This window comes from Melospiza melodia, chromosome 1 (assembly GCF_035770615.1).
Source record: "Melospiza melodia melodia isolate bMelMel2 chromosome 1, bMelMel2.pri, whole genome shotgun sequence".
NCBI lineage: Eukaryota > Metazoa > Chordata > Aves > Passeriformes > Passerellidae > Melospiza > Melospiza melodia.
This window is the reverse complement of record NC_086194.1, coordinates 5217829-5230609: the sequence shown is the minus strand read 5'-3', so window position 1 is coordinate 5230609 and position 12781 is coordinate 5217829. Positions and strand designations below refer to the sequence as shown.

Sequence of the window (12781 nt, the reverse complement as noted above, 5' to 3'; positions counted from 1 at the left end):
CATGCAATATGCCAACCCCCTGCTCCCACAGTCAGGACAACACCAGTGGCTGCCAGAAGTGCTTGAGGAGAGCAGGGCTGTGCCACAATTCAGTGATTATGCATAACCTGACCAGCACACATCCTAACCTGCAAGGAGAGGATATGCTTTAGAAAGGTGAAAAAATGTCATGCTGGGGAAAAAAAAACCCAGCTATCAACTTTTATCAAGCACTCCACTGGATTCATTATGCATTTCAAGTGCAATGCTTGTTAGAAGAGAGAGACTTATTGCACAGTGCGTGAGAAGCCTGTGTTCCTGGATCTGACACAAGAGGGAACTGAAAAATGTCATTATTATTATTTTATGAAAGCACTTTTTCCTTTCCCAAATTAAGTCTGCTTACTGAGGAGGAAAAAAAAAAACAACCTAAGAGGTATTAAAAAATGGCACAGCACACACAGCATCCCCTTGGTAATATTTCCTACGTCACTGAGCAGTCAAGATACTGTTCAAGGAAGGCTGAAAGTGTCATCAGGTCACTTAAGCAATCTGTATTGATGAAAACAAGTTGGTAAAATTTGTCAGTGTTTTTCCTGATTTCCCATCCAAATCAAATATTACATATAATTAAACAAGTCAAAACTACACTGAAAGCCTTCTCTGCACTGCTAAAATGTAAGAAGTTTATTTATGTAGTTTTGCAAGTACACACACATTGCCCAACCTGTAATTTCTGATTTGTAAACACAAATCAGTTTTGACTGGGAACAAAACATGAACTGAAGTCACCTGCTGGAGGTGGCCAAGGGAGAATGGCCCTACCCAGGCACTGGACTGGGATGCACTCTCATTAACCCAAATGGAAAATGTGTGCCCTGGCCAGGCACAGGGCCAGACATTTATCCATAAAAATAAGGACAGAATTTGTTTCCACACAGCAAGACTGCTGTGTTCCTTGTGACTGAAAGGTTGGAGGGGCACAGAGCATACCAACTTCAAAAAATAGGGAACAAAATGATGTTTCTGGGTTAGGGGGTTTTTTTGTTTGCTTGTTTATTTTAATTTATTTTGGTGTGATCCATTCTTACCTTTTTTCAGGGTCTTTTTGTAGGCACGATGAAATCATCTTCCTAAATGATTTCCCATATTTCTTCAGCATCTCCTTGTCTTGCACACCAGTTTCCAAAGATGGAGGATCATTTTGTAGTGTCAGCATTAAAACCTGAAATAATTATTGCTATTGGCAATGAGATCTTTCTTGGATTTTGTCAGAGACAGATCTTGGGGAAAATGTATTTTAGACAAGCACTTTCATCAAGCATCTGAGTCAACAAGGATTTGTAAACAACAAAGACCCACAATTTAAGTCACTGCATTCCATCCCATCTCTTGGCCCACACTGCAGTCTGTGGGTCAAACACAAGGCTGGAATGTCTTTTCAGGTCTGCTTTGTGGGATTAAAAGTGCAAGCAGAGCAGAATTTTACCAGTTTTCCTCATTCAGGATGAGCAGTTGTGCAAAGCTTTTGATTCAATGTACCTCCCTGAGGTATTTCTCAGCTAGAAATCAAATTAAAGACAGAGGAGCAACATAAAAAGATACATGAGTTCACTTCCATGTACCAATGTGACAGCAGGTGAAGACATTTCTCACATAAGCAGCTATCAAGGCAAACTGGTTCTTTCCCCCACATCACTTAAATATTCTGAAGGAAAGGAAGAAAATTACTCATTTCCATTTCCACTTGTCACCTACATACAGATGAATCTCTATTTTTAGAAGAGGAAACAGCACATAGCACATTTAAATAGCTTTCAACAGCTACATTGCTTAGGGCAGCAAAAGCCCATCAATCTAGCTGAAATTACACAGCTCATGACAGAATTCCCTGCTTTCTTCCCCACTCCTTGAAGGGTCACTTAATGCATGAGTAATTTTGCTGCATAACAAAATTAATCTGCAGTGCAATAAAATTATATTCAATAAATAAAATAGAGAAGGCTTCTTGCGGGCTGCATGACTGCAACCAAACCTCACAGAATTGGGAATTCAATTCTATCCAGCATATGACAGCACTAAGTAGGTGCTGTTGATACTAAATACTTGATGTTGGTATTCAAAGCTCCATCCTGTGCATTGAAACCACAATAAATTGAAGTAAAAATTGCAGGAGCTGCTGTAAGATGCTACCAATAATCACAGCCCAGAAGGAAATATCAATAAAACCAGCAGCACCTAAACCAGCAGCACTTTCCCCTGAACTGCTCTCTGCTCTGCCACAGCCACTGATATTGTAGGAAATTTAATGGCATTTCTGAACTACTCAGCCTCTCAACAGTCCCTGCACATAGATGACAATTCTTAGAAGTAATTCTGTTTTGCAAGAGTTAACCCTGTGCAAAGTCCATGCATTTGGCATGGATGTGTCTGTTCTGAGTGAGGAGTAGCTGGATTTCCAAATGCCATTGTGATTGTGGTGTGGGAGGGGATGCACCCAGGCCCTGAAGAAGTGACACCCAACTCCCACAGCACTTCAGCAGGTAGACTGCAAAAATGAGAGTTTGTCCACAGTGTCACTGAATGGTTTGGGTTGGAAGAGACCTCATTTAATTCCAACCCCCTGCCATGCCCCGGGACACCTTCCACTAGCCCAGGCTGCTCCAATACCCACCCAGCCTAGCCTTGAACACCTCCAGGGATGGTGCATCCACAGCTTCTCAACTCATTCCAGTGCCTAACCACCCTCACAATACAGAATTCCTTACATCTAATCTAAATCTCTCCTCTTTCAGCTTACAGCCACTCCCCTTTGGCCCATCACTATGCGCCTGTGTGAAACATCACTGTTGCATTACCAACAATGGAGGGACTTGACACCCACAGGCCTGACATCCCAGGTCACTGCTCTGACCATGAGCCCTGGGGTAGAACAGGTCTCCACATGCTCGTGTTTGATCCCAAGGACCACACATTTCAGGAGGGGAACCAAACTGGTCTTCAAGAGGATGGGCCAAAGAGGCTTAAAGTTTTGTGATCAAGACAAAGCCTCATCAGATATCACAAAGGAGATGAGCAGCAGGCTAGAAGCAGCTCCTGGTCCAAGAGTCACAAAACGAAGAGTTAGCCAAACTTATAAGGTGATCTAAGGCTCAAGATATTTGAAAAAGAATTTTGGTGTGTCATGGTTTAAATAAGAACATTTCATTAATTTCAACCTTAATAAAATACTATTGTTGACAACACCACAGTTTCACACTGATGTGGTACTTTGAACTGGATCAGTGATTGACAGGACTGTCAGTGTTAAACAAAATTAAACATTCTTTTGGATAACTGGTAACAGGAGAGGTATCAAGAGCATGTCTGACAGGCATTAAGAAGGATTATCAGTGCAAGAGAAAGAATGGCTAGCCAAGTGTCACTGAGTGCCCATAAGGCATTCTAGATCATTATTTACAACCCTAAAAACAACTGCTGACTTCAGAGGTTTAAAACACACAGCACTTTCCTTAAGAATGGTGAGACTCAGGATCTAAATAAAAACTGCAGGTTCAGATAATGCTGATGAAGGGGGGTATTTTTAAAAGGTGACTCGATACATCCCAGACCATCATGATCCACAAGTTCAGGTTGAAAGGACAAATTCTTCTATGCAATGTGCTAAGTTGAGAGGACAAACTCTTCTGTGCAACATGCTAGCCAAATTCCTGAAAACATGCAGAGAACACACTGATCCCTTATCTTCCACAAATATCTGGACATCTGCTCACCTTCATCGGAGGGTATTTATGGTAAGGAGCTGCTCCTGTGGCCAGTTCAATAGCAGTGATCCCAAAGCTCCAGATGTCTGCCTTGAAATCATATCCTCTGACCTGAAAAATATTAGAGGATGTTATCATGTGCCTCTTGCTGTCCTTTCACACACCCTTTCCCCACGAATTTGGAAAGACCAGCACTACAGAGATGGGAACAACACTTTCTCCCTTCTCTCCCCCAGCTCCTCACACCTTCCAGGAGGTGTTTTAGAAGGCACAGTCTGATGAAAATCATGGCTGTGCATGGTACAACCAGGACTGCTCTGCCATAAACTCCACTGCAGAACATAAAGGGGCACTGGGCTAACCCAGGCTCTGACTTCTACACAGCCACAGAGATTCATTACACAGTGCAATAAAACTCTCATAGTTAATAGATGGACTGCTACCCCTTGGGACACCTGCCTCACTACACTTTTAATCAACCTGACTGCAAATATGCTCCATCCTGCAACTTCACAACACACCAGCCCAGTAAAAGCCCCTCATTCCTGCCTGCAGACTAATGTTTCCCTCCACTAATTAACAGTAGCTTCTGCACTTGACATTAAACACAGGCTTGTTCAGGAAAATTTATAGCATTTACTTCCCCTCCTGCACAGGAAAAAATATTTCATATGCCAAAGCAGTTACTTCCTCATTATCATTAGGTAATATTTTGGCACTTGCTTTCTCCTCTGCAGGGGAGAGACATTATGTACTAACTTCAAGAGCAGCTCTGAAAATCAAAGCATTTTGGTTGCTTAGGATGGTTTGTGTTTCTTCTAACTACACTATGGAAAAATGAAAATTGGATCAGAGCAGAGCTAACAGGGTACTGTGCTCAGCTAACCTAACAGGCTTCAGAAAGACACTCCTTGTGATGCAGCCAAAAAGCAATCCCCAAGCTACCTTAAAGAGGATTTTGAATCTTGGCAAACAAAAACCCCTCCTGTACTATGTGTCATGTAATACTAGAGTTGGACTGAAACTTGCAATAGAGACAGGAATTTATATCTTGCACTGATTTCTTCCACTCTTCAAGCACAATTTTCATGAGCCCTAAAAGTCTGAAATGTTTCTTCAAGTGCCTCAGTTTATGGATGCCATGACTTTGAACAGATTTCAAGTCAGTTAAATAAACAAGCAGATATCTAGTAACATTTAAAAGAGCACAGGACAAGAAGAAATACACTGTAAGGGTGGTTTGTTTTGTCTTCTCACACCAGTTTTAGGTTTGGAGAATAACTTTTGGGCATTTCTTAGCTCCATCTTTCATTTATTCTTGCAGCACACCAATACACTGTACATCTCTCCATTTGCTGATAAGATTTCAACAGTTCAGTGCAAGGGTTTTTTCATTATTTCACATAATCCTGCTTGCAAGTGAAAACTAAAAAGCTCAAAACTGTCTGCAGTAGTTCATCTTGACATCTGTCCTATACATTGGTCACCACCCTGCAGACAGTTTATACCAACAACATTCATTTTTCTCATCAACTTCTTTTTTTGCCATAAATCCATCGAGTGACCCTACATTAAAAGACAATGTTGAGCAATCAAACAATAACATTCTGGAAGAATTTAAAGGTGCTGAAGTAAACCAGATGGAATTGGTGGATAATATCTACATGTGAAAGGCTAACTTAGAGCAAGCCCTCTGTCCCTCTTGCCAGCTGGATGCAGTGGCTCAGAGTGACACCTGCTGGAAGGCAGCAAGATCATCTCACGGACACTGAAGGATTTCACTCCAGCATCATCAGCATCCCATTAAAATACTGCTTTAATTTGATATTTGCAACTGGTTACATTTGCACAGCCTTGGTGCAGGTACTGCGCTCTGTAAAAAACTTACCTCCTCCTTTGGAAACACATTTGTGGGGAACCACCCCTCATATTGTCCCTGAAATCTTCATTTCCCATTTTTAGCCCCCTCTTTAAGGCATTTTTTCCTTTTGTCCTGAGGACTGCAGCTGCAAAGAGCCTGAGCAGCACCATTAGGTCCTGGCCAGGCTGCTGAGCTCTGGGCAGGACACACAGGACAGAAAAGGAAGGGACAGCTCTGATCTACCTTCAAAACCATCAAATACCCAATTTTTATTTATTTTAACTAAGAATTAAATTTTTAAAAATCCAGAAAAATATGACAGTGAAGCAGTTCAGAATCAAGTTTGCAAAGACAGCCCTGACTTGGGAAATGTTGCTTTATCCTGCCCTGTTAGTCCTGCACTCTGAGGAGGCTGCAGCAGTGCTGGGATGCACTGGCCCCTCAGTCCCACCACGGGGAGCCACTGAAAAGGCCAAACATTGAACAAGCCTTTATCAATAACATATTTAAGCTACTCCAAAATTATCTCTCTATTCCTTAGGGAGTTTTAGATATTGGAAAAAATGCACTTTAAGGCACTTGTGTTTAGCTGCATTTGATTTTAGATACAGATATACATGGGAGTCTTACTCAAGATCCTCCCAAGCTTCAAAATATTTTTCTGGAAACAACAGCAAGGAGCAACGTAGCAGGGTGGATTTACTTTAATAAAACAAATCCTTAAATATTAAAAAAAAAATTGGAAAGAAAAATGGAAACCCATTTATAGCCAGTTATATTTCTGCTTAGCACACCTGTCAGAAACCCAGGCCTCTGTCAAACTGATTTTAAGGGCATGAGGGATAATTTTCAGAATGTTCATGGCAGTGAACATCAATGCCATCGACAGCAACTGCAAATGCCTTGGCAAGACTGTGGTACAATTTTCTCTGTGAATCTTGCTCAGAAATGGGCAGCAATTTTACATTAAACAAAGTTTCCAGGTGTCATTCACCAGAAGTCACACAGACAAAGCTTCTGTAGTTCAGTCTAGAAGCAGTGGAGGACAAAAAGTGGCATTTCTTCATGCAAAGGGAAGAAGTATTACATCTTTTATGAGATGCAGAGGAAGAAGGGGGAGAGGCAAGCATTCCTCAGCATTTAAAAAGAAGTTAAAAACCTGAATGAAGTCAAATGCAGGTTATTATACTGCATTAACTCCCCACTCTGACATATCACAACTAACTACCCCAAATGTTATGTTTGCAGATGAAGAGCACATTACTGAGCTGTGTGTGACACATTTACCATGTTTCCATTTTCTATATTTCTCTTCTACCTCACATTCATGCAAAAGGGAGAGGCAGGTTTATCTTCTTTATGCAACAACTGAGCTGTCTCATCCTCACCTTGGGCAGGAGCCTGAAGAGAAGCAATGGGGCAAAAATCTACTGAACACTTTACATTCCCCAGTAAGAGTCTGGCTGCAATAGGCAAGACAAAGAAAACCCTTCAGGGGTTTCAAATTATCATCTTAGTTAGAAATAAACATAGTCATTGCTGATAACAGGGAATTCCAGGTGCAGATCAGCTCAGAGGACACTGGGAAAAACAATTCACCTGTTCCATAACTTCTGGTGCCATCCAGCAAGGTGTGCCCACAAAGGTTTTCCTGACTTTATTCCTGGTAATGTCACCACCAGTGGCCAGGAACGCACTAACACCAAAGTCTGAAAAGAAAACAAAAGCAGAATTTATTAAGAACACATCCTGAGCAAACTGAAGGGCTGTCCCCTCTTTCCCCTCATATTCCCAGCCACCCATTAAATACCAGACCATGCAGTCATGCATGAGGGGTTTCCTAATAAAGGAGGAATGATCAACAGTTAGCTCTGAGTGCTGGTACACGAACTGCCATTCAGCAGTTCACCATTCAATTCCTGGGGACAGCAGAGCTTTCAGCCCTGGCTGGCAAAGAGGAAAATTCCACTTTCCCTCACAGCCCACTGGTCACATTAGAGCCTGCCCACAGTGCCCCAGCAGCCCTGCTGCTGTACAAACCTGCCCTGCCAGCCAGAGCTGGATTTGCATTTGCATACACACACAACTGCTCTGACCCTCCAGCAGCATCCTCTAACATCCACAGCAATCAAGCTGGGTGAGAAAAAGTCCCCTGAAAGCATTTAACTGTTCTAACTGAGCTATCAGCCCTTTATTCTGGATGTTTTATTACCAGAACATGTTTTATTTGATAATCCTCCATGGCTGAAATGCTCAGTGCTTTAACAGGACCTCAGACAGATGATACTGAACGTGCCACAGACCAGCCTGAGCATCCCAGGGAAACCTCACAGACACTGATTCACACCCTGCACAGCATCACCCCACCTGAAACACCTTTCACAAACCAGGATGCCCTTTGTGCTCCCTGGCAATTGCATTTCTTGGAACAAATCACTCTTTTATGTGAAAACTATGCTGTATAACCTCATGTTTTATGTAATTAAGAATGGCATGGAAAATAGAATCTGTTACCAGCAACAGCATACAGGGACAGAATAAAGTATGTTTGTTCAGAGAAGAGCATTACCAAAGATCTGGCAACCAAGTCATTCAAGAGAGGATGGCACTTTGTTTGGAGAAAAAATAAAAATAAAAAGCAAGTGACAGAGAAACTGTTAACACAGAACTGCTCCAAACCACACTATTTATGCATTGCTGAGTTACAGGCCTGCAATGGGCCTATAACTCAATATATAACTCAATTCCCCATAACTTTATCCACACACACACTTTTTTTTTTAAACACAGTACAAGCAATCAAAATCTCAGATGCCATTTTTGAGATTGGTGACAGACTTGGAGGGCAAACTCTGAAATTCCAGGGCTATTTAACATAAAGCCAGAATGTTATTGGCCACAACTGGTTTGAAAATTCTTGAAACTCTGCTGACAATGCAAAATGTAAAAGCCTTTGCCTCTGTGGCCAGAGGAGCCAGAGTTACTCCATGGTGTAAGGATGTGAAATTGGAGAATTAACTGCAATATAAGATCCCTCCTTACAATGTTTAAGTCATGGTATCCATATGAGGACTGTCCCAAGTTCCCTCTGCATCACACCAGCAGTGCAGTGAGTCACTTCTCATTAGAATTTCAATATTTGAGAAACACCTCTGAAATTATCACTCAGAAGATGCTGCAAGCTTCCAGCTCACTTCAGCAGAGACTTCCAGGAGAGGAACTCAGTGCCCACTGAAGTACCAGACATGGTAACTGCAAGGTGACATTAAATAAAGTTGCATAGAAATCACAGGGCTAAAATAAGCACTAACAAAAGCCTATCATTAGGATTCAGCTCTTGCAGATGTGCTGACCTGTTTTTTTTCTATTCCCAAAGGTATTTTGGCTTCCTGCTATGCTTGGAGTTTTAGCACTCCTAGATGGATCACTGTCTCCATCAGTACTGCAATTTGAATCTTCTGGAAACCCTTTTTGCAATAATGATTTTTGCTTTAAGATCTTCCATGTGAGCATTTACCATTTTTGCTTTTCTCAGAAACTGCAGGAGCTCCCTAAAAGATTCAGAGTAAAGCTGCCTTTCACTGCTCATTACAGGAAGTCTCCCAAGATCTATTGTTCTAAACACAAGAGCAATCAGAAGTTCTTTTAAATAAGATAATACTAACAGAAACTTGTCCAAGTGCCATCAGCATTTTATTGTGATGTGCTGGATTTGAACTTGCACATATTATCTTACCTCAAGTTTCCATGCAGTCATTTTGAGGGGAAAGGAAATGCCATTCAAAGCAAAAGCATTCCAGCAGTAAAAACACAAGTCCTTCACACAGAATTCACCACATCTCACATCAAACCCGGGTTTATAAATTCCAGATGGAAATCAGGCCCTTACATCTGCCATCTGAAGAAAGCTTAAATGGAATTAAAGTTTATTTCATTACATGGTTGATTTATTTAATGTTTTCCCAATTAATTTCCCTCATTTCCAGTGGGCTAAAACAGCCTGTGCTACTCCCCTGTAAGGAATGACTTTGGGACCATCTTCTCAAATGTCATCTTACTAACTTTATCCAAGCCCCAGCTATTCAGATAAGAATGTGCCTGCTCTCAGGAAATATCTGGAAAGCAATAAAACACAACTCCAACCACAAGTTCAGGTTAAATTCCTTCTTCTGAGCAGTTGGAACCATCTGTGCCTCAGTCTCTCTGCCCCCAGAAAGGTTAAAGCAGAACTGGGTTATTACAAATGAATTGAACTCCAGAAAATGGGGAAATCCATGAAATTGAGGATAGCTCTGAAGTGTGGACACATTTGTACTCTTCCTTGGCAGCTCGTGGTTTACATTGGCTCACTGTGGGGATAACTGGCAAGGACTGAATCACCAGAGACAGGGAGGAATTGGAAACGCTTGGGGCTGGCTTGCAATACCAGCAACCACCACTGCTGGGGATCCACCGACTGTCAGCTATCCCAAAGGAGCCCAAGAACTACAGACTTCCAGCAATCTGACAGCAAACAACAGTCTCCAGGGTGTCTGGATGGTCTGCATGGAAGTGGCCAGATATTTTTTTTTTTTCTATTTTTCTGAAGCAAAGTAGAAAAGATTCATCTGTTGGAGCTGTTTCAGTCATTTAAACCAAAGATTGCTAAAAAAACAATACCCATAAAGATGTATATTTCCAGACTTGCATATCACAGCAAAACCAATCCAGGATGGGATTTCAATCCTGCTGATGCAGGCTCTGCACAAAATATGGCAAATTTTGTCTCTTCCAGCAGAAATGTGCTGCAAACCACATATCCTACAGGACACTCTACAGTGGCATTGAAGTTACAGAGTAGTGTTTGAAAAGCATGCCATGAGGCAACAATTCCTGGCACTATGGTATCCAAATTGTCAAAACTTAAAAACTACTCTGGCCACTCTGGAAATGCAGAAATTGAAAAGGAAGAGCCAGTACAAACAACTCAGAACATAAGAGTGCTGTGGCAGGACCACATCACAACAGGCACCACTGCAGGAAGGTGTCTGAGGAAGACACATTTCTACCATATTCTAGGTTGTTTCATCCAAATCTAGATGGCAGCTGTTTAAAATAATCTCTCCTTGGCCCTCTCATATTGTAACATTACCTAAATCCTAAAAAGCCCAAGCTACTACATGTAGCTACCTACAAGGTGCATAGAAGGGAAAGAAAGGAAGAATGTGCACTAAGAGCCAGGACTAAAACCTGCTGACACCAGAGGGGCTCCTACAGAGTTTGGTGTGCTTGAATCAGACCCTAAAGCAGTTTTCAACTTCAACAGGGGCAGAAAAACAGAATAATTCAATTTTGACTTCAAACTCACTTTGAGTTGTCTTTAAACAAAAAGCACTTCAGAAGATAGCACTAGATGTTATTTTCACTGGTCACCTTCCTTCTTGTTCAGTTGTTCACCATCAGGAAATATCTGTAGTTTTACTTAGTGCTTTCCTGCAAACCCTAAAGCTTTTAGAGCACTGAAGATGAATGAAGCTGGCAGCAAGAAGAGGAAGGCAGTGATAAATAGCAATTTTGTGCTGAGAACGCAGCAGGTGGTAGGACACCAGATAAAAGGAAGATTACTGGAGAACAAGAATCAAAGGCTTCTTTCCTTTTAAAGTCTAGATTGATGCACAGTGGTGTTGGATCTGCAAATGCACACATGTCCTCCTGCTTCACAAAGGAACTTCAGGATGACAAATCCCAGGCTGGGTGACGCCACCCAGTGCCCTCAGAGACGTTCACAAGTGGTTTCAACAATCAAACAGTGCAACATCTCTTCAGGAAACACAGATAGTACCAGTGACACAAAGAAAAAGTTATTTCACAACTCTGTGCTGCAGGAGAGGCCCTAGAAGTCTCTACCAATTATAGAGAAAAGTACTTTTGGCCCTTTTTTTGAAAGGCAGAAGAGGCTCCAAGGTGTTCATGATACAACACAAGCTCCTCGAGCGAACCCTTCAATCAACACTCCCCTCCCAAGTTAGATTTGTGCTTTGCCCCTTGTTCAGCCAATTTAACCTCCCAAAGTTAGAGTTTCCTAAGGGAAAGTGGGGAATGACACTGCCTGCATCATAGCTCTATGTTTATGTAGAGGGCTATTTTAGTGCCATGAATTAAGAGCAGTCAGGAACACAGCGAACCGGTGACAAGCTGGCATGGATTTGTGGAAAGTTACACAAATTCAGTTACACAAGTTTTGCCTGGCCTTAACTATCCCCGTTTTATAAATAGATAAAGAGAGAGGGGTTAGGCAATTTGCCCAGGATCAATTAGCAAGTCCTGAACAACTTAGTGAAATCTCAATCTACTTCAACTGCTTGGCAACACGGCCTGCCCAGACCATGGCTGACACTGCCGGCACCTCTCGGGAGTGCGCGTTGAGAATTCCTGATTTTAAATCCTGAAGAGATTGTGTTATTGCCTCCAGAACCAAAAAATTCCACACATGGAGGGATGTGTGGCTCTCAGACAGACACTTGTATCATCACATTCAATCTCAGAGGGGTGGGTGGCAGCATTATTTAATATCCCAGTGGATAAAATCGGGGGAAAACAAAGATATGGTCTGAATTCAGTCTCAGTAGGATGCCCACATCATGCCATGGCTGAAGCGTGGCTCATACTGAGCAAGTCTCATGCATCCTGGGAGAGTTTCTCCTCAACCTCTCCCATCCCTTCCCAGTCTATCAAGAAATTCACTTCATTTCACAGTAATTTATCGCTCCTGCATAATTAAATAAACTGACAAATGCAAAGCCTTGCTTACTGTGAGAAGCCATCTCCTGGTTTATGCATCAATACTGATGCCGATGCAGTTTTATGTTGACAGAGTGTTTTTATCCGTGCACTTTTAGACTCCAGGGAGCTGATAAATGCCAGAGCAAAGAGGTTTTATGCTCTGATTAAAAGAAATGAAGTAATTGCCATGGAGAGGCTGGAACACAAAGGAACGTGGCTATCTCCATTTACATTGCAACCACTGTCAGCACAGCCCTGAACAATGGTATCTGGGAAAGAGTCCTGCTCTCTCCAGAAGGCAGATTAATCCAGTGTGAAGGAGAACACTTCAAACTGAGAAAGTGACACTGTGAATTGTAACAGGCACCAAAAACTTGGTGCCAAGCCACAAGCCCAAGTGCCCTTGGGGAAAAAA

At 42.0% G+C, this 12781-nt stretch overlaps 1 protein-coding gene across 1 annotated transcript in view; it reads right to left on the bottom strand.

The window, feature by feature from the left end:
• Positions 1–12781, bottom strand: part of OXSR1 (oxidative stress responsive kinase 1) — an 89122-nt gene that overhangs the window by 17267 nt on the left and 59074 nt on the right. Inside the window, exons 6-8 of the mRNA XM_063176987.1 lie at positions 7204–7313; positions 3753–3854; positions 1071–1204 (exon numbers count right to left, since the gene is read on the bottom strand). Coding sequence (XP_063033057.1) covers positions 1071–1204; positions 3753–3854; positions 7204–7313 — 346 coding nt within the window. The remainder of the gene's footprint in view (positions 1–1070; positions 1205–3752; positions 3855–7203; positions 7314–12781) is intronic.